Source organism: Dipteris shenzhenensis, chromosome 5, assembly GCF_047967505.1.
Source record: "Dipteris shenzhenensis isolate YYH24624 ecotype China chromosome 5, Dip_SZ_1.0, whole genome shotgun sequence".
NCBI classification, from domain to species: Eukaryota; Viridiplantae; Streptophyta; class Polypodiopsida; order Gleicheniales; family Dipteridaceae; genus Dipteris; species Dipteris shenzhenensis.
In genome coordinates, this window is record NC_141600.1 from 21,533,393 (window position 1) to 21,555,995 (window position 22,603).

At 39.6% G+C, this 22,603-nt stretch overlaps 1 protein-coding gene across 1 annotated transcript; it reads right to left on the reverse strand.

Annotated features, from left to right (window-relative positions):
- Positions 1–806: 806 nt before the first annotated feature.
- LOC147901740 (uncharacterized) lies at positions 807–1,980 on the reverse strand. Its single transcript, XM_087374285.1, has 3 exons — positions 1,842–1,980; positions 1,318–1,394; positions 807–1,145 (listed from the first exon to the last, which is right to left on the reverse strand). The coding sequence occupies exons 1-3, from the start codon at positions 1,948–1,950 to the stop codon at positions 990–992; spliced, it is 342 nt and encodes a 113-aa protein (XP_087230411.1). The 5' UTR covers positions 1,951–1,980; the 3' UTR covers positions 807–989.
- Between the last annotated feature and the right edge of the window lie 20,623 nt (positions 1,981–22,603).

Genomic DNA, 22,603 nt, shown 5'->3' on the forward strand with positions numbered 1-22,603 from the left:
CGTTTTGGTCAACTTATCTCAGAGGAGCTGTCAGCATAGGCACTACATAAATTATGCTTTCCCCACACGTTTAAAGTATCTCTCCAGAGTCCCCCTTACCCCCTTCTGATTCTCTTCTGATGCTGCACAGTAGTGCAAAACGGGAGGGATATTTCGAGAACTGCATGGACTGTAGGCTGTCACCTTCTGCTACGAGCTTGTAAGTTGTAAGAATACGGCCTCCCCATTCTCCCCACCCCACCTCCTCCTCTAGTCAACGCTCTGCCCCGACACGCCCTCATCCAAACACTGCTATCCACAGTTCTCTCTTGGCCGGCGCCCAAATAAAAATCGATCTCCCATATTCAACGTTGGAGCAGGCTAATACAAGGCGTTGTGCCGATGCTGGGAATCATGATTTCAGAGTCCAGACGCAGGACGGCGCATGCTTTTTTCCTCTGCCAGCCTCGATCGGCTGAGATTTGACTCCAGAACGCACCGGCCTGTCAAGGGGTCTTTTCTACCGAGACAAGGCTTGTGGAGAGACCCAACAAAAACCATATCCTCCTGCAAGCACCCTGTTTCCCACTCAAAAAAACAAAACCGGCAAAGGGCAAGCCAGCACCCTCTAATTGGCCGGCTCGCTCAACCATCGGGGAATTCGCTTCTGTCTCGCATGTGTTGGAAACATTACGGTAAAGTGTAGGCTACAGTGTACCCGTGCCACTCAGACGGCAATTCTTTTCACCAATGTACAGAAACAAAATTTGTGCGAGTCAAACGCGGCCGACAAGCTTTTCTTAAAAGAACTGTTGCTATTTATCAAAATGTAAGCTATATATGTTACAAGATCTAGCTCGCTCTTTTGCAGCAGCTGCATCATTACCATGATCTGCTCAAGCTAAGCATGCTAGAGGGTGTAATTTAACCATCGAGGACGCTACCGTTTTCCCGTAAATTTGAATCTGTTCTATCTACGGCGAGTTACATAGTAGTAGGAGCATATAAGCCTAGCATGAATCAGCGCAGATATAATCCGGATGCGCAACGACGGGCGTCTCTGCCACCAGCTCTCGTTGGTGAAGCATGCAATCTTCTCCTGTGCAGTCCGTCATTTCTGTGGTTGTAGAATGGGTGATAGCTGGCTCTTGATTCGCTCTTAATTTCTGCACAAAGAGCACAACCAAGCTATCTCCTTAAGCAAATGTGGGACGCACCTGAATCTTCAGAAAACCATAGTTGTAAGGCATGCGATTAAAAAAAGGCGGAGACAAACGCCAGTTTTATTCCGTAAACGCTTGATAACAAAAAATGTATTCTAGCATTCGTGAGGAGCACCTGTCCATCGGAATTCGGCAGGCCCAACTCCTCGACCGCTGGGTTGGACCGGGAGACGTCTGGAAGGGTCGCATGATCTGCCACAATAAGAAATCCAGAGCTCAGGAAATTTGGATTGTATGCAAAATGGTCATAGGAATGTGGCCGACATGAAACGCGTTAGAATTTCCGCATCAAGCTGACGCATAGACGTTATCTTCTCGCTCTCTGCCTCTTGAATTGGCTTGTTCCATTGGTCGAAATTTTAGAGCAGCCGTAAAACAGATTACAATGAAAACACAAACCCACGACACCTTCATTTCGCACAACTGAATCCAAAGTCTGTGATTCGATTTGCTTCATCTTTCTACTGTGAAAAAGAGAAATATATGCCCGTTCAAATGACCAACTCAGTCGATAGAGTTACCCCGAGGGCTACCAAAAACAACTACTGCTCCAAGCTGGCCATCCAAAGAGCCCGACGAGACAAGCAGAGGGCGATAATTAAACGATGGACGGCAAGTAAGAGAATAGCAGTGAGTTACCGGGTGAAGCGAAGCTGCTGGGAAGGCGAGCAGAATGAGAGGAAGGAGTTAAGGAGGAGAAGACAAAGAGAAGAAAGAAGGTGAGGAAAGCAAAAGAAGCCATAGCCATAGCTGCAGAAGCTCAAACTAGATATCAACGAGGAAGAAGAGGTAAATATATATATAGAAAGAAAGAAATACAATGTCCAAAATTAGCCGACTTCTTAATCTGATTAGCTTAATCTCTCTTCATTAGGACTAATTCTCCCGTCCTAGTCGTCCTTGCCCAAAGGACACACCCAACAATGTGGTGCCCTTTGGAATATTATATGTTGTTGGCAGAGCCCTTAAAGTTCACCTTTGGTCTCTCTTTGCTTTCCTTTTCCCCAACCACTTTGACCATTAGAGTCTCTTCTTTTCACTCTCAATGTCTTAAACCTCTCATCACATTTTCTTTTCATTACTTACCCTCCCTCCGTAGACACACAAACACCTATCTTTTTAGCAAGTTGCAATCTAGCATAGACTTTGGTGGAGTCATTGTATGCCTCATATAACTACAATCTTGTCAAGGTTAGCACAGATATCACATGCATAATCTTTCTATGTGTGTGTGTTCACACAAGCGTGCATGCATGTTGCACACGCACATGCACATGCACATGCAAGTAGGTGTGTGAGTAAGTATGTGTCCATGCACAAAACTCGTTGTGTGTGTGTTCACACAAGCGTGCATGCATGCTGCACACGCACATGCACATGCACATGCACATGCACATGCACAAGCAAGTAGGTGTGTCAGTAAGTATGTGTCCATGTACAAAACTCGTTTCCCTTTATCCTATCCTTGGCAGTTCCAAATATTTTGGGATACCTATACCTTGGACAGTCCAACCAAAGGGATGCATCCAATCCCCATTCATTTCAATCTGACATTGCCTATCTTCATTAGACATCAATCATACTTTCAAGTTATGCATGTATCTTTTGTCATCTCCACTTTTCCCATGGGAATTTATGTTTCTTTTAAACTATTACTGTGTAGATACAAATGGGGAGAATGTGTCCACAATATAACATAAGCATGGATTGCACTTTTAATAAAACATTTGTTGTGAATTGAAAAGAAGGTGATGGAGGATGATAAAATGCATCATCTAGAATAAAGAAAGCCATGAGAAAAAAACTCTAGAAGAATTATCACAAATTACCTATTGGTGGATACCTATAACAATAGGATCATATATGCATTTATATTGTAAAAAATCACACCATAAATGTGAACATTTTTAAAGCCCTTTGATATGAATAGGGAAGGGAAGGTAAGGGGGTCAATAACTAGCAAATTTTTCAACTAAAAAAACATCTACATAAGCAGTGATTATTCTATCTACGTTTTATCCTACATGGAGCTCCATGTATGATTGAAGAAGAACCTGAGAAATATGCCAAACTTGTCATATGAGATATAGAAGTATGATCGCATGTAGAGCCATTAATAGGTTACACAGCCAAGTACCAACTCCCAAGTGACTGATAAAAAACATAGTCAACATTTGGCAACCATGGTGGGGCTTGCTATAAAAGGGCAGTGTAAATTGAGTGAGCACTAGAAGTCTCAAGCCACAAGAATATAACTGTAAGTTGAGTGTACAAGAATTCATGCTATCAAGGTGAGTTGTTAGAGAAAGTAATATTGATATCAAGTGAGGGTGTGCAGATTCTCAATTTTTTTGCAACCATAGGTATGTGAATGAATGAGTATAGACAAGGAATTGTCAGAGTACTTGAAGCCATGAGTAATACTGATACCAAGTGAGGACATGTGGCTTCTCAGAATATGTGCAACCATAGGTCTCTAGATGGTGGATGAGTAGAGACTAATAATTGTTAGACTACTTGAAGCCGTGAGGTCTGAGCACCATTACAAGTATGTTGTCCAACGAGAGGAGCACTTGAGATGAGGTGGGATGAAATGGTAGAACCAAAGACCAGAGGTGAACTCAAAATTGGGAATGGATGACCGAGGGCCTAGAGCGAGAGTGGATGATGGCATAATATAGCAAGGAGTACGACATACAAGGAGACCCAGTCTAGCTAGACTACTAGTTATGTTGAGACTAGGAGTGAACTAGTTCCAAACGTTTTTCAAGTACGACAAGAAAAAAGGACTATAGCGAAAGACAAATGGCCTCATGATAGCTGTGTGCTAGGATTTTTTTAGTACGTTTTTTAAAAGAAAAGAACGTGTTTTTCGAATTCAAAACGCATATGGTAATTCAAAATGCAAAAAATGCATTTTTTACAACCGGTCAATGTGCATCGGTTGACCGGCTATATACCGACCGGTAAATCCCAACACCAATCGGTATTTTCGAGCAAATAACCGGTCAGTGAATTACCACACCGACCGGTATACAACAAACCGGATGGTGAATCACCGCACCGATCGGTATACTTGGGAAAATACCGGTCGGTGTAGTGTGACACCGATCGGTGTGCACGGATTGAACGTATGGCATGCATGCATTGGCCACGAAAACCGACCGGTGTGTGGACATACTGGCCGGTATGTCGAATTGGATTTTATAAAAGGCCCCCTTCATGTCATTTTTTTCTATAGTTCACTAAAATTCGCCGGAATTTTCTATAGTTTTCCACATCTTCGCTGTTTTTCGCTCTCCTGCAAGCTTTTGTTGAGATTCTAACCTCGCTATTGTTCTCAGTTAGGACTAGTTGATGGCTCGCTTCGATCGGCTAGATTCCCCTTGCCTTATAAGTTGAGAGAAATATTTCATATGATTGTGCTTGCTTGCTTCTATGTGTGTGATTGCATGATGTGTTTCACTCGGGGCCGGATGATGACTCGCTTCGGTTGGTTGGATTCATCTTGCCTCAAGTGATGTTCTAGTACTATCAAGATTAAGGCCGGGTGATGGCTTGCTTCGATCGGTTGGATTCACCTCGTCCCAATTGAGAAAGGAATAGAGAGAGAGGAATATGTATGATGCTTATTTATGCATGCTTATATGTGTTTGAATGTGTGATGTTTATCACTTAGGGCCAGATGATGACTGGCTTCAGTTGGTTGGATTCATCTCGCCTTGAGTGGCGTTCTATTAGGTAGTATTATGATCAAGGCCGGGTGATGGCTCACTTCAGCCGGCTAGATTCACCTTGCTTTGGTCTATTATCATATATTCATATATATTGTATGTTGGTGTCAATAGAGCCGGTTATTGTCAAGATGATGGCTCGCTTTGGCCGGTTGGATTCATCTCGAGGACGACCTTCCCAACGAGCTCAAGATGTGTGATCACACAATGTTGATCTAGATCTTGGTTCATTACATTGTGATTGCTGTTATATGTTTTCCTGTTCATCTTTTATAGCCCATCCTTCTTCAATAGCCCGATAGGATTTGTTGGAGTAATTTCTATGAGGCACACTATTGCTTTTAGGGCGGACATTATAATTATCTATTAAAAATTTATGTTAGCATGTGTGTAGATCTCAATTTTATTTCTTGATTTTTTCGCATTTGTTTTTGTAATGACTGTTGAGTGTTAACGTAATGCATTACGATTGGACCTAGATGTCTCAATTACTTAAATCATATTCTTTGGTTTTTGCATGTACATGTCGTGACTCATCGTGGTAGTAGAACCTCATGAGTGCTTACAAAATGATTGTTGTGCGAATTAGATCAATAGGTACCTCTGCCTTTCTCATGGCAGCCACCCCTTAAAAGAGAGAGAGAGACAGTTGGAGAATTGAGTTGCAACAACTTGTCCGTAGGGTGTGCGTTCGACATATTATAACATTGAGTAAGGAGAAAATAAGAGACATTCCGCATACCAAGTCTAAGCTGGATGAAATGCATCAGCGCATACTTGCTCAATTTGATTGGGAGGCACAAAGAGGTGGAGTGGATAGAGGAGAAAGAGGCTGTGCTAAGTTTTCTGGGTGATATAGTTGCACAATGGGAAATGGTAAAGTAGTCAGAGCCCTTGATAGACGCAGCAAGGTCGAAGTTGGATAGGTGGCTTGTAGAATGGTAGGAATCCCGCACTGCCATTCATAGGAAAAATAAAAAAGAAAAAGGTGTGGCCGGTAGACTATTGAACGTCGCCATGAAATATTATACCCAAGTTGCAAGTGGCTCATCAGAAAAAATAGACACGAGAAGTCAAGATGGCAAGGCACAAATAGACTTGTGCACGAAGTTTGCTGACATGTGCTCTACAATGGTACACTTCCCACTAGTTGCATTAACAATTCTTGAGGAATTAGGCGGGGGGGGTGGAAGGAAAAGTGTACCGGGTTAAGATAGAGGGTGTGCCAGGTTTCAAGCCAACCCTATCTTATGCTGGCAAGAAGTTGAGGCATGATACTGCACATGCACATAGATAGTTGAAGACAGAGCTGGCAATGACTATAATGCATAGGGCCATGTGTCACACAATTGGTTACACACACGTTAGCGATCTTTGGTTAATCACTCCATACTTCAATGGAGGTAGTATTCATGACATGCTCATGAGCCTACCTTCCATGTATCATGATTATTTGAACTAGGCAAGGCGAGGCAATCCCCGCGAGCAACCCCGCAATGTGCGGCATGATACACGGAGTCAGATGCAAGCACGCCTATTTTTTAAGAATGCTCTTGCCATTTGCGCAGCTATTGCTAGTGCAATAAATGCAGTGCATGAGAGGGGGTTCAGACACACTAATTTGAGTGCCAAAAACTATGTGCTGGATTTCACACTAGATGGGAAATCTATGTAGGTGAGCATTATTGATTGGGGAAGGTGTCTCCACAGAACTAAGAGCAAGCCCGAACAGGTTCAGGCGCATGCTCCAAAGTTAAGATTTCCTTAATTTGCACCAGAGATTTATGCAAGAAATGATGTTTTTTCTCAATCAAATGGCGCATGGTTAGACATGTTAGATTTCTATGCTGTCTGTTCGTTACTTGGCGAAATAGCCAACTTCCTTGTGGGGTGCAGGTCCGCATTGTCAGATGATGAACTATACTTGGGGCATGTAATCAAGCTGTTGTGGGATTGTAAACTCCACTTGTGCTAGAATGAGCCTCGGGAACGGATGACAATGGAATTGCTGCTAACTAAACTTCATGCACACTGTGTTGATGAAAATGACGCAATGAATCCAATGGACGATATGAAAACTTATCTATTATAAAATTTTCATTTGCAAGTCATCATATTTCCATTCCCACTCATCATATTTCCATTTGCAAGTCCTGTAGTTTTTAAATATTCCTAAAATAAAATTTGTAGTATTTTGAAATGAATTTATGTCTTTTCATTGGTTGTTTAGGATTTATGTTTTAAAATTTTGAGAAAACAATCTTTTGCAATAGGATGAGAAGAAAATGTGTTTGAATGTATGTATGTATCATGTCCTAAACTCGTATATTTGCTATTATGTTTAGGGTTTAGCACTTCACTAAAACAATGGCATCGTTATCAGGAACACCCTCTCGACCATCCACACAGGCCGAGTACGAAGCCCAAGACGAATGCACTCGTGGTAGTCAAGCGATGTAGTTCATGATGGACGTGCCTGATGCTACCACACATCTATCACTAAAAGAGCAAACAAAGGCGATTGCCCAAGCCAGTATTTTCCACCTCCACAACCCTAATGGCATGAAGTATGCGGCTATATATCTCCTCGTCTCGGATGACGATTTAGAGACCATATGGGATTGTAGCAAAAATGCTCTAAACATGGGCAATGGTCCCTTACGCGGTGTTATAATGAAGCCATGAAAGACAATGCACTGCATCTGGGAGATGATTTTTGCTAGGAAATTTCACTTAAAAATTCCCAAATACTTTGCAAAGATGCTATATGCAAAGTTTGTGCTTGGGTGTGAAGTGGACTTCGCCTCAAACACTCGAGCATGCGAGGATACACATACACCAAGTGGCGCCAGACCCGTGGTAGTCGAACCTCCACAAAGCATTGGCAGTCCAGTCTCAGGTAAATATAATATTTAAATATGTCGATCATTTACTTTCGGGTTTTTTTGAAGAATTCCAACCGAATATCAATTGATAAGTTTGTATGTGACTTTATTGAATGTGTAGCCTCTGTCACAAGTTTAGATCTCTATATGAATGTCGAAGAGGGAGCTAGACAAGGACCATGTGTCGAGCGAGATGTCACGTTTATGGCTTCCACTGTACGGCATCAGAGCAACGACAAGTGCTGCAAGAACTTGAGCAGGTGAGAAGCGACAATGAAAGATTGCATGCACTATTATCCCAAATTGGTCAGCGGCTTGATATCGACAATGCATACGTAGAGATGTGCATAATAGCAAGCAATTATTCTCAACAAGCGCGTGATGCACAAGCTGCCTTACAACATATTGAAGATGGGGGCGTAGTCTCTGCAGTCAGTCGTGATTTTGTTGGCCTCGTCGTGCGCAAACCATCCACGATAACTAGAACATTACAGTACATTGTGGACAGGCCATGTTATCCAATCTGCCAAGATCGTTTTGACAGAGCCACAAGATACTATGCCCTCCCTTGTGATCATCGCTTTCACCTTGTCTGTTTGGTAAATACCTTAAAGGTGAGAAGTGCATGTACAACATGCAACGCTCCTGTGGCATGTGAGTTGTATGACATGCTCGGCATCAACATACTCTACCGATCCAAGGCTACGTTCAATTTAAATGCTAAGGAGAGGAAGATTTTTGTATACAAACATATTTATAATATAAAATTAAAATTTGGGCATGTACTGTTATCTATTTGCAATAAATGTTTTGAAGGTTTGTTTCAAAGGTGTATTGATTTAATATTCCTGTTACAACGGTGTATTCTCAAATTTTCATAAGTTTATTTACGATGATAATTGAAATGTATCTTATTCTCATAAGTGTAATACTTTAGTAGTCGATCATCTCCATCATCCATGGCGATCATCCTTGCAATACTGATGCTTATCACTGCTAGCATGGTGCTCGGAATAATGATTGTTTGCGGCTGTTTCATCATGCTATATTGGCACGGGTTGCATATTCTATTGGGCGCTCAGGGAACCCATGTACCAGCCACCACTGGTGCACAAGTCGGCTAGAGAACATTTTTTGGTTCATTTATTTTGATCCTCATAAAGTCATGTATGAATATAGCCAATCTTGATAGAATCTTTTATGCGTGCAGGCATCTGTTGACTTAGTTTTTTGCTGAGGCAATTTTGTATTAGTATAGCCATATACTCATTATTGTATGAATATTTCCATGTTATTGCCTATTTTTTTGATGAATGCATATCCATGTTGCTAGCTCATTTTTTGTAATAATAATATTTTCGAATGGCGAACACGTAATCTCCAAGTCTAATTATTATTGTGAAAAGGTTGGAGTGCTCCATTTTGAATTGTTAAAAATACTTTGTTTGTTTAAAATTGTTGAATTAATTACCGTAGATGCATTGATTTTTGAAAATTATTGAAGTAATTAATGTGGATGCATTGTTATTGTCATACTTTGAAGTGAAATTGTAAATAATGCATTGTCTACTCCACTTAAAGAGGGTCCACTCGAGGAACTTTAATACGAGATCACAATTTACAAATAATAATTTTGTAACAGTTACATCCTTCATTGCAAATGATAATTTTGTAACATCCTTCAGTCAAAACTAGGAATTCTTATTATCAGCATAAGTGCAATTGCTGAAGGAATTATTATCAGCATAATTTGAAGTGAAACAAAAATTCAATGTTACTTTCACCATATACACCCTTTGCAAAATCAAATTTACCATACGTCAATTCAAAATTAAAAAGATGATTTACAATGTGTCAAAATAGTAATGTTGGACAACAAGTCCCAAAACGGTAGCAACAAGAGTTTGCAGGGCCTAATCTCTTAGTCCCTTGCATTTTGAAATTCTTCCATGCACATCACCCAAGAAATGCAACCTCCTTCTTAAGTGAGAGCCAATGTATGTCTGATGAAAGATATTACATCTCCACTGTCCACCGTCTAGTATCGTAACATTATTCTCCACGTTTGCGACAACTTCACCCGCATCTGTAGACTATGTTGTTATGTCAACGTCAATACTAGCAGGTGGCTGTAAGATGGTGGCCACTCTTTGTGCACCATCGCCTTTGCACTGTGGCATTGTCTTATTAACATCTCCCACAAAGTGCCATAACATCCTCACTGGTGAGCCTCGAAATTCGTGATGGCAGATATCACATCTCCAACGATTTCCTGCTAACATTGTAACATAATTGCGTGCTGCTGTTGAAACTCCATTCCTCTCTGGAGCCATTGTATACTATCAAATTAAGGAGTTCAGTTAATTCAATTGCTTTCATAATCATCAAAAACAATTTATCCCTTTGAAATGCATTTTCAACCAAACTTCCAACATGTGAGTACTCCATGCAAGCTTGCTAGACCTCGAGAGAGAGAAATCATCGAACTGTCTTGCCCCCTCCCGATGTGGTTTGATGATTATAAACGTGGTAATCTACCTGTTAAAACAGGCATGGGATGGCAAGTCACCTTTTCCCACGTCCTTCTCTCTCCTGAGTAAGCATCTATCTGGACTATGATCATCTGCAACATCATGCTCTATTGTTGGATGTTGGTATTTTACACACATCAGTGTAGCAGCAGCAGCTAGCATCACTTACACAAGTACATCAAGGTTGCAAGCAATTGGATAATATGTTCCAAGTTTGAACATTGAAGTAAAACAATTGTAATACCATCTGAATACTATCGCAATACTTCAAATTGGTATGATATCCATCAACAAAATTGATGACGTCAATGTATGTCAATTTTATTTTAAATAGAATGTGAGCACGATTGTAATATCATCTAAATGCTATATCATAATTTCCAATTGATATGACATCAAGTAACAAAATTTATGTGGAAGTCAAACAAAAAAATGCTTTAGAATAAATTCCACATGGTATGATGTCAATCAATTAGCACAATATTTAATGAGTCAAAATGTAAGCACGATCAACAATGTATATAGTATTTCAAGCTTGGGAATGATTGCTCATGAGTGATCACAAAGTTTCCTCTTCCTCATCCTCCTCATCGCTAGAGCTTGTTTCGGCTGCTGCTGCGACTTGCAATTGTCCAACATTGGGAGGATCATGCGGAATCACAATGTAACCACTTGGCTAAATCTCCATCATTGCTCTCCCTTAACATCATTCAAAACTCTACCACTTGCATGAACATATACCAATTTCTCTGCTCTTTCTGTCTTCAAGCAATTTCTTGTGATTGAATGAACAAACTTGTAATTACTCCAATTTCGTTCACTTGACGAATTGCTACAAGGCTAGGATAGCACTTTCAATGCTAACATTTGCAAATGAGGTGTCGAAGCTCCACACTCTTCCCACCATCTCCATGCAGGCATCTCCTTTGCAAGGTCTCGTATTCTTGTATATGCAAACAAACCTTCCCTATTTCGAAAAGTGGATAATTCCTTGAGAGTAGCAGCATATTCAAATCCATCCTCAAAAAATCATCCCAAGAGATTATGCCAAGGGTGCATTACGTGTTCCAATGTTTCCGGATGATACTCCCACCATTGGGGATCTAAAATATGGCCAACATAGTGGAGGTCATTGTCAGCATGATTCCATCACTTTCGAAACATCTTTTGCAAAGTGGCAAGATGAACGGAGCTGTAGCCAACGTTGTCACCTATGGATCTTCTATTTTCCTTTAAGAGGTCTCACTTGACAAACCACCCACACCATGTAAGCATTGCCCAAACTTGGACCTTTCATGTCTAATTTCGGAATGGCAAACCATACCGGCCTCATTGCATCAGCTATTCTCTTCCAAAAGCTAGTAGTGTGAGCCATTTGCATCATCTCTATGAATTCAGTGCAAGCCATTTGTACGGTTGACTCAGCTATCCACTTGCTAGCTTCTACACTGAATAATGTCTCCATTACTACTCCTTGTAGCTTGAGCAAATGGTCCAACATTATATAGTTTGTTCCGAAACATGTTTCGCTAGGTTTTAAAAAACTCTAGTAGATGTTCTGTAGGTTGGTGGTTTTTGAATATGCCCAACAATCTCTCGTGGTTGAGGAAGTATAACACTAATCTTTTTCTACAGTGGCTTTGAACCACACAGTTTCTGCTGATTTACACCAATCCTCAAGCACAAGGTCAAGGCAATGGCAAGAGCACGGCGATGCCCAAATGGTAGGGTATTTCTGATTTATAAATTTTCCAGCTTTCCTACAGTTCTTTGCATTGTCGGTGATTATTTGAACAATGTTATGCTCCCCAACATCTAGGATTGCAGCCTCCAATTGTTTAGCAATGTATTCACCTATCTTGGATGTCCCACTTGTGTCGATGGATTGACGAAAAGCCTCCCCCTTAAATGTCACTACCATGATATTGGTAAGAGGCCTCTTAGTGACATTTTTCCATCCATCACTAACAATGGTACATCCCGTTCTCTCAATACCATCGTATACTACTTGCTCCATCTCTAGTTTCATCCTCTCATAGTATGCATCTAGGTAGTTGTTGCGAACATCGTAACTGGGAAACATAAATCCTGGACCTGCCTTTGCTACAGATGCCATAGCTCTCTTCTAATGTGGGTTTTGAACCATGCTTAGTGGGTAACCAGTGTGACAAATGGCCTCAAAAACATCTTGTTGCGCTTTCTCTATATGTTGTTGTCTAAATGACTATTCCAAAGATCTTTGATGTGGATGTGCATGCGATTGCGAGCGAGAAATGTCACTACATTGTCCACTATCCATACACTTCATAGAGCAGCTTGCTATCTATGTAAATGAGGCCACACCACTACTTTGAGGTGGCACATCTACAGATTGACTAGCTGGAGGTGTGAGTAAATCATCAGGCGTATGTTCTTGAGGTTGGGATTGGTGACGTACAACTATATCATCTACCTGGTTGTCTGTACTTTTAGGTGTTTGGCCGCCTAGAGTGGCTATAACTCTCTCAACTCCTGGTCCCTTGCATTTTCCAATCTGTTTGTTACTATCACCCAAGAAGTTCTTTTGCATTTTTGTGCCGGAGCCTAGGTACTCTTCATGACAAAAGTTGCATTTCCACTTCTTGTTAGGCAACATCATAACGTAATCATCGTGAGCCTTTGTTGGATTCCTTCCTCGTTTTTTTGGAGCCATGCTTTCAATAAAGGTTGTAAGAGAAACATACAAAAACTTAAATAAGTTCTATGTATATTCACATTAGTAATCATGTTCTGGATAGCACCATATCATTTAGGATCTATGACACATCACATTCTCTTGAATCATTTGCAGTACAACATCCAAAAGCAATGTGGCTATTTGGAATACTGACTTAGAATACTCCATGCAAGCTTGCTAGACCTCGAGAGAGAGAAATCCTCGAACTGTCTTGTCCCCTCCCGACGTAATTGGATGATTGTGAACGTGGTAATCTACCTCTCAAAATAGGCGTGGGACGGCAAATTGCCTTTTCCCACGTTCCACCCTCTCTCAAGTAAGCATCTATCTGCACCATGATCATCCGCAACATCATGCTCTATTGATGGATGTCGGTATTTTACACACACTGTGAGTAGCTAGCATCAGTTACACAAGTACTTATAAATAATTTTACTACTACTTTCTAAGCTATGAGAAATTGTTTTACTGCTACTTTCTAAGCTAGGAGAAATTGTTAACCTAATATCCTCAGTCCTCAATATTGTTTTTTTCTATGTATATTGTACTATGGAGTTTCAATTCTAATAAAAGCTACAAATTAAAACAGATATAATATATTCATACATGATTTGTTTTACCTAATAATCTATAAAACATAAGGATATTGAACCTATGTATATCACTATCTTTCCATACATATGCAACATAATTTTGCAAGTTGCTATGAGTCGACAATTGCAAGCTCCACAACTGGCTAGACTTCGAGCAAGATGAAAATGGTTGACATAAGCAAGCCCACAACTGGCTCAAAGACAAATATTTCCCCATCACTCTTAAATACTAGTTTGTAGAGCTTTAGTAATATATAGTATGAATTTTAACCACATATGAGATGTTCCAGGTCGGCCTAAGCGAACCTCCATCCGGCACGTGGTATAATATTATTCATCAATGAATGAGTTGTTAGAGGTCAGCTTAAGCGAACCTCCAACCGACCCATTGACTTTTTCTTTAGGTATAGTTAACAAGCTATAGTTACATGCTTATAAATAAATACATATGCTAAAAGTAAGAAAATCATACACACAAACATAAACTATTCCAAATGTAAATCATTTCATTCACTAATGTCTACTCTACCATTTTCCTAAATTTTGCTAGTATCTATGTACTATATTTCATGCATCTAGAATGAAATCATAAGTTATGAAACAAAACTAAAACTCTAAGCCATGCAACTAACTAGTCCTAAGTGACAAGTCATGCAAAAGAGTTTACAATCTAGAAAAGTAACAACTTCTATACTTCATGCATAAAATCAAAATCACCTATTTTTTCAAAGCTAAGTACAATATGCAACTACCTTACTCTTCATTTATAAGTTATGAAACTAAACTAAAATTCCAAGCCATGAAACTACCTAGTCCTAAGCGACAAGTCATTCAAAGAGTTTCCAATCTAGACAAGTAACAACTTATATACTTCATGCATAAAATCAAAATCATCTATTTTTTCAAAGCTAAGTACAATGTCACATGCAACTAACTTACTCTTCACCTAATAGTATGTGTAATGCAATTTCTAATTTTCCAATTACTATCTAACTGCGAATGGATTCCGATCGGCAAAAGCGAGCCCACCATCGGCACTAGATACTTTTTCATACTTGAAGGACTAACAAAACTTACAAATTTCTTTGTAGCTTTGTTTATCCTCTTTCTTATGCTTCTTGTCTTTCCCAAGACTCCACAATATCCTAGGAATCTCAAATTTTGTGAATAGTACAAGCACGGTGCAAGTATATATAACATTAAAGACACTGGCCGGTGTCTCTAAACACCGGCCGGTGTTGCTAATTATATCTGTTGGTATCAAGAAACATCGGTCAGTGTAGATGTATACCGGTCAGTAAAATTGTATATCGGTCGGTATATTCTAAACCGGTCAGTTTTATAAAATACCGATCGGTATGGTATGAGAATACCGGTTGGTGTATAGGTATATCGGCCGGGAACCGGCTGGAGCCGATTACAAATAAAAATCACTACTAGGGCATTTTAAAATGCCCTAGAGCAAGTTTAAAAACATTTTAAGCATTTTAATACAGTGTTTTAAAATTGACGTTTTAATACCGCCACAAATCCCTAGCTATGTGGTGCAAATCCTGGGATTACATTCACATTTTCACATTTGCATTAATGGGTTATTAGCATTTGTTAATTAAGCTTTAAAGTAGTGTGAAAACAACGTGATCATGTTGTTTATAGAAAAAAATCATAGGGAAACTGAGTAAAACTACTGTCAGTGGTATTCACATAACTGACGGTAATATGTACATTACCAATGGTGATACACAATGACGGAAGTACAAGTGTTGTAGGCTCTCATGCCAAAACTCCTTGTGTGGATACTAACATGCAAGATAGATCTCCACCTATGGCTCGTGAAGCTAGATCAGCAACTGCAACTCCTAATTTCAGGCAACCCACGATAGTTGAGAGCATCCAGATTCAAGATTTGGAGAATGCACAGTATGTCCTTGGTAGATCAATCTTGGGGGGGTCAGGATAATCCATTGCTGCATGGAATTGCATTACTAACTATGGACTGGGCTTCAAACCTCGTTCATACCATACATTGCGTACAACATTGTTACACAAGGCATATGCAAAAGAGAAAGATCACATAAATCATAGCATTTTTTAGCGACTGCATAACAGCGGATGCACAATTGTGTCAAACGTGTGGACAAGCATAAAACACCATGCTTTATTGAATGTAATGGTTATATTGCTGCATGGGAAGGTCTTCCACATGTCAATTGATGCCTCACATGTAAGTTGGGGACCTATATAGATGGTGTATTATCAAAGGTTATAAGAGAGTTGGCCCTAAAAAGGTTGTGCAAGTTGTCGTGGATAATGCCAAGATTTGTAAAAAAACAAGTAGAATATTGCAAAGGGAGTATACCAATCTATATGCATCTACGTGTCTATGCATACTTTAAATCTTGCATTGAAAGATTGGTATAAACAAGTGCCATGGTTCAAAGAGATTGTTTGTGAGGATCGAGACATCGTGAAGTTAATATGATCGAAGGAACATCTCGAAGCAATATTTATGTCTCGCGATGGTTCTACCATGTTGCCATTGCCAGCAACCATGAGATTTGCCATGTACTTCTACACTTTGCAATCCATGGTAAAGAATAGGAGTTTTCTTATAGAGACATTTCATTGTGGTGCATTTGAATGATGCATGTCAGAGTTGAACAATAGGGGCAACAAAGGAGAAAATTCATGACCTGAAAGAAACATTGGGATCCCCTACATTATGGAAATGGTTTGAGGATGCTAATAATATTATGAAACTTGTATTATATGCACTTAGGGCTATGGACTCAACAGCATGGATGCACTTTTGGAGTATTGAGCAACCTCTTATTGCGAGGAATACCCCTACTCGCCCAGGCCAAGAGAGAGAGAGAGAAGACCATTTAATGCTACAAAATGCAAAGAATTGTGGCAATTGTTTAGGCCTCAATGGGAGCAAGCTCACAATCCCATGTGTAGTGTTGGTAGACCTCGAGTGGTGGAATATGAACCCCAAAGAGATCCCAATTGTTATGCATGAAATCCCAAAACCATGAGTTTGAACTTTTCAAAGTATTGTAACGAGTTAGCCAAGTATTGATGCAAGGAGGGGTTGTTTGCATCGAGCAATGTTCAGGCATTGGCAAAAACTACATCTACTTGAAAATGGTAGACGATGAATGGTGGCACATGTGAGATTTTATGCCTGATTCCAATGAGGGTTCTTTCTCAAACATGCTCAAACTCAGGCTCAGAAAGAAACTAGAGTCATTATAAGTACATTCAAAGTACTTTACGACATAGACTTCTAGAGGCTTGAGCTAAGAAGCTAGTTGCCAATCATAAAATCCTAGAAACATTAGGAGATGTGGGATATGAGGAGAAAGTTCCAAAATGGATCTACGATTTCCCACTTGATGCTATCTGCTGTTAACATCCACAGGGCACAGTCGTAGAATGCAGGGTAATCAGTGGTTAGAGGTGATTAGGCTTCATGATTTACTTCAACGGTTGCAGCCATGGAAGGAGTATAGTGCAAGCTTCACGTGCTTTGAGCTACAAATAACTCAAGCAGTTATAGGCCTTAGGAGGTTTGAGCCACAAATAGCCCAAGTGGTTACAAGTTCAAGCCACAAATTGCCACAAATAACCCAAGCAGCTATTTGCCTCATGGGGTTCGAGCTATAAGGGGCTCAAGATCAACCTCACCATACAAGTTTTGAGCCTCAAATGGCTTAGGACTCAGAGGCATGAGGATAACACAAGCGCTATTTAGTGCTCTTATATGATTAACACATGTGCTACTTCCGGCACACAAGAGTGGAACAATAGAGGAGAGATGGAACAGATAGCAAAGATGCCTTGCATTACAAAAAAATTGGACTCAAAAAGGTGCCCTGTAAGAGAGCCCTTGGGTTAGTGACATGGAAGGATGAGGTAAATAAAACTGAGTATAATATGGGCTAGTGGAGGGCAATAGAATATTGAAAAGGGCCCGACTTTCTTATTTCTTTATTCAAATGGACCAAAGTTTGATGTAGGCCTCCCACTTACTACCTCAACTCTCCCATCACGTTTTTGAACTGTAACCAAACTGAAAAACCTAGTTTCCTAACCAAACTGGCACCATTTGTCCTGAAACCAAATCCTCCCATCCAACTACCACACTCCTGTCATTCTCTCTCATTTCTCTTCCCTCTCCCTCATTTCTGAGATCCATTTCGAACTTTTCTTGCTCCAACCTTTTTTTCAAATCTGTTCATTTCTTTTGAGCGGGAAGGCTTTTTCTCTGTTCTCCCTATCATGGGATGGAATCTCATGCCAAAATCTCGTCATTTCCTTTCTTTCCTTGCATTTCCCTCCCATTTCACTTTCATTATTTTAAAACTTTCAAGATTTTTGAACGAGATTCACCCTACCTTCTTCTTGCTCTATCTTGGGTGCTTTTCTTTCAAATCCCACCACTTCTTCTCTCATCAAAGATTCTCTTGTGATCTCAAATCATTTTCATGCAGAAACTCGAGGCAATTAATGTTCTGGATGAACCATGAATGATGCAATGTGTTTCGAGCTTAGAAGGAGATACTGGATGAGACTCTTTGAGAAAGGATGAAAGAAGATTGATTCTTAGGCATTGCACTTGCTTGTGCATGAAAATCAATCTTTCTTTTGCCCATCTCTCAACACTGGTCTATAAGGGGGCATGATTTCAAAGAACTTGTGAAGTTTGGGGTCTATGCAAGTAGCTTTCATGGATGTTGAGGTGAGATATCCTTTGGAACAATGCAAGACAATGGAAATGATGAGATTTTAGATTCAATGATGCAGTTTTGAAGAAACAACTAGTTTGTAGCCCGTTTTGTGTAGTTGTGTTGTTTTCTTTTACTACATTGTTTGAAAATGCTGAAAGATTTGTTTGTTTTGAAAAAAATTTCATGAAAAGTGTGCTCATAGAGGCTTTCTTACAAGAGATAATAGGAGTCACTGCACTCTTACTATGTGTAGCTTTTTACAAAAGATTATTTGAAATAGATTTCGAGATGTTTGGGAGCATATAATTTGTTTTGGAGCAAGATCCATCAACTTCAGCCTCTTGGAATACAAGAGGGGCTATTAAGGAGAACAATTTTGATCACATTTTTTCAAGAATCAGGTACTATTCATTCACAAGTTTTTGTTTTTTTGAATTTTCATGAAAAGTGAGCTCATAGAGGCTTTCTTATAAGAAAGAATAGTGCAACAGTAAAAGAGCAGTCTCTACACTCTTACTATGTATAATTTTCTATTTTGAAATATATTTCGAGATGTTTGGTAGCATATCATATGTTCTGGAGTAAGATCCATCTACTTCAACCACCTGTAATACAAGAGGGTCCAGTGGAGAACAAGTTTGATCACATTTTTCTCCAAAGTTCTCTATTTCAAGAATTAGGTATTGTTCATTTAAGTGTTTGATATGTTTTGCATTTGATAGTTTAACAATGTTTGTAGTATTTTGATGTGATTTGTATTGTTTATTTATGATTTACAAAGTCAAGTGTGCCTCTAAATTTGCTATGCAAGTCATTATTATTTTGTGTGCTATCTTTGTATGTTCGAATATTTCGTGTAGTGCATTGCTTCGTGCGATACCTCCCACATGCCTTGTATTCTTGAAGTATGCTGCCTTTGCTCTGTAGTGTGATTTCTCCATTCCTTGAGTATTCCAAATGGACAGAGGGCCCCATTGCTCCACAAACCATGGTGCATGTGCATAAAGAATATGCTGTAAAGAAAAACATTGTATTAGAAACATAAACTGACTCAAGTTTAAAGCACAAAATTTCAACCTAAGGAGGATTACCATGTAATGTGTAATATGTGACTCCCCCCATGCTTCTACCATCAATGATATGAATTCTCCCAATGCTGTCTTGAATCTCTCATAATAAAGCTCATTTGTTTGACCTTGTCTAAACAACTTTATAAATGCATCAAGCTTTGTCCATAGTTTTTCTCTCAAAGTAGCAATTTACGGATGTGAAGCTTGATTTGTGGTGCACTCACAGAGATCTTTCCAGTACTCCCAACCTAGGGTGCTTTGAGCCAATGTATGTTTTTCTTTATCAGCATTGTGGTTGGACAAGAACCTCCTTGCCTTTCCTCCATCCATGGATACTTTAGGAGGAAGATTTTGTGTCTTTCCTGATTGTTTATTGTCCTACTTAAGCTTCACATTACCTCCGTGAAGTGCCATTAGTGAGAGTAGTTCTTCAACTTTTGCAATGCATTGTGTAGATACTTGCTGTGGCCTCAAATTCCAAGCATAAACTAGATGGAGATAGAGTAACTTATCAAGTATATGTAGTTCAGCATGCAAAGTACACACATGTACCTGCTCCAATGGAATTGGTAGAATGGGGTCCCACTTAGGATCCTTTTTGTGACGATCAGGGGCTGCACTTTGGTTGCAAGAAAGGATGCCATTTTTCCACTGTTGTAGGCTTCGCTTTTGCATCTTCTAAGAGTGGGTGCAATACAAGCACGTTCATTTTGCATATGCACCTTTATCACAACCATATAAGCACTTGAGGGTCTTCAAATCACCAGCTAGATGCCATTCAAAATGAAACGTTCCATGCCCATCCACAATTAATGTTTGCCCTGCCTCTTGTGTTCGAATAATCGACGGGATGCCGGTTCTCTCCAAAATCCACTTCAATGTCTCGTGGCACTCGTTTGTGGTCTCAAAGGCTGCAAGCCACCATATGTCCTTCTCAGATTGGACTGAGAAACCCTGCTCAACTTCCTCATCCCCTTGAGCAAAATGCAAGGCGTTATTCATAATACAAATGCTCACCCTCTCTAGCTTGTGCTCTTTTACCAACTGAGCTTCATCCATTTTTGTAACAAATACTAGCTTGCCATCTGTACAATGAAAGAGAAATTTAGTAAGGATATAGAAATTAGAAGAAATAAAGTTGAATGTGAAGAGGGAATTTCTCTTACCTTCTTCTCTGATCCCATAGAATTTGACCATGGCTCTCTGCAAATTCTCTACATCCACGTAAACATTATTGAAAGCATTCATCTCAAACATTTGGATGCCAGATTTCTTTTTAGTCTTCCAAGTCATTGTGCCACTTACACAATGGTATCCTCCAAGCTTTTCTCTAGCACATTGGTTTGTTTCTTGATATGCAAGCCTTAGAAACCATGGTGTTGGCAATGGCATTGTAGATATCTTACACTGGGGACGAGCATTTTCTGAGCGAAATCTTCCGAGCGTCTGAGCGAAGGAAAAAAAAAGCTTCCAACTATGCATAAATATGGCAAAAATCGATCAGAAGAAAACATAGTTTCACTTAGAAATATGCAAAGTATTATAGCAATGCCTATTTTATACAAAAATCTTTAGGTGAATCTGTAGGAATGGTGAGAGCATAATGGGATGGCTTTTGAAGAAACCCACATGTAGAGTAGACTTCTCTATGAAAATTCCCTTATGATCCTTCTTACAACTTTTACTTAATAGGGGGTGACATTGAAGACCCTCTCTCAACCTATCTTCATGAAAGAGTTTCTTCAAAGAAAACTCATTGAAGCAAGCCATCCAAGTAGTTTCGCCAGCGAAACCACTTTGAAGCAAGTCTCCCAAGGTAGTTTCGCTGGCAAAACTACCTTGGACAGCACTTTTAAAAGTGACATAACTTTCATATCCAATGTCCAAATATAGTCATTCAACCACTCAAATTGATCGGAACACCCCATTTGAGCACATCTACGAAGTTATATTTTGGAAAATCTTCTATATATAGTATTAAATATTACATGTATTTTATGAGAGTGATATATAAGCTCAAGTTAATACTTATTTATAGTAATTTAAACTTCTTTAGAAACATGTCCATAAATATGCTATAAAAACACTAAAAAGATATTGCCATATGATATAAATGTGTTAATAAGTAATTATATATGCATAGTATTATTACACTGAGAGTGATTATGAGAAATGTTTCTTAAAGGAATCAACACTTTTTTAAGGTAATAACAGGGGTACAAAGGGATGTCTCTAAATAAGAAAATTATGTTGTGTAAAAATGAATGAGTGACTAGTCTGTATATTTTTATGATAAAGGGATCTAGTTCTAGTGAAAATAAAAGTGTAAAAACCATGTTTCCTAAAGAAAAACATTTTTAAAAATCTCTTGAAAAACACGCTCGGATAAACCTGCTCATAGGTTTTTGCTCGTAAAATTGACGCATCCTCTTACACTTTTCCTCCATAGCAGACTTGAAAATTTTAAAAACAGAGTTGTAAGCCTCACGACTTACACTAGTAGCATCACAAGCTCCAAGCACCTCCTTTGCTTGGACAAGGCCCTTGAAATCCTTCATTACTTCTCTAGCAACTTGTTTACGTAGCCTTTTTTGTCTAGGTCGTTCAACACTTCCATGACATCACTTAGCTTTATTAAACTTCTTAGAACATATGAAGGATCACTATCATCCATTTCCATTGTTCCCATCACGTCCTCCATGAAATTCCTAAAGTAGAGTACAAATGAGTCTTAGTGGAAAGAATGCAACACTCAAAATAGTGTTAAATTTATTCATCAAAACATTTTACATTTGGGGCTCTCTTAGGACCCAACGACTCCCTTGTCTAACTCTACGTTGCAACCAAAGTGCAACCCCTTGGCTCCCTGTTGAGGACTTTCAAGTAGCACATCTCCTTGTCTTCTTGACATGTTGAACTGCTTTTGCGAGAGTTGAGACCTCTACCTTATCGCGCTTGAGAGACTTCAGTGATGAATGAGGCACTAGAAGCATGAAATCAGCGATAGTGTTGTCGACCACTTGAGGGTGCAGTCCTGTGACATCTCTTGGTCATAGCTCTATGCCTAACAAGGGCTATAGTAACCCTTGTCGGCCGGGCTCCGACGCGAAACATGGAGGGGATATCCCCAAGTGTAATA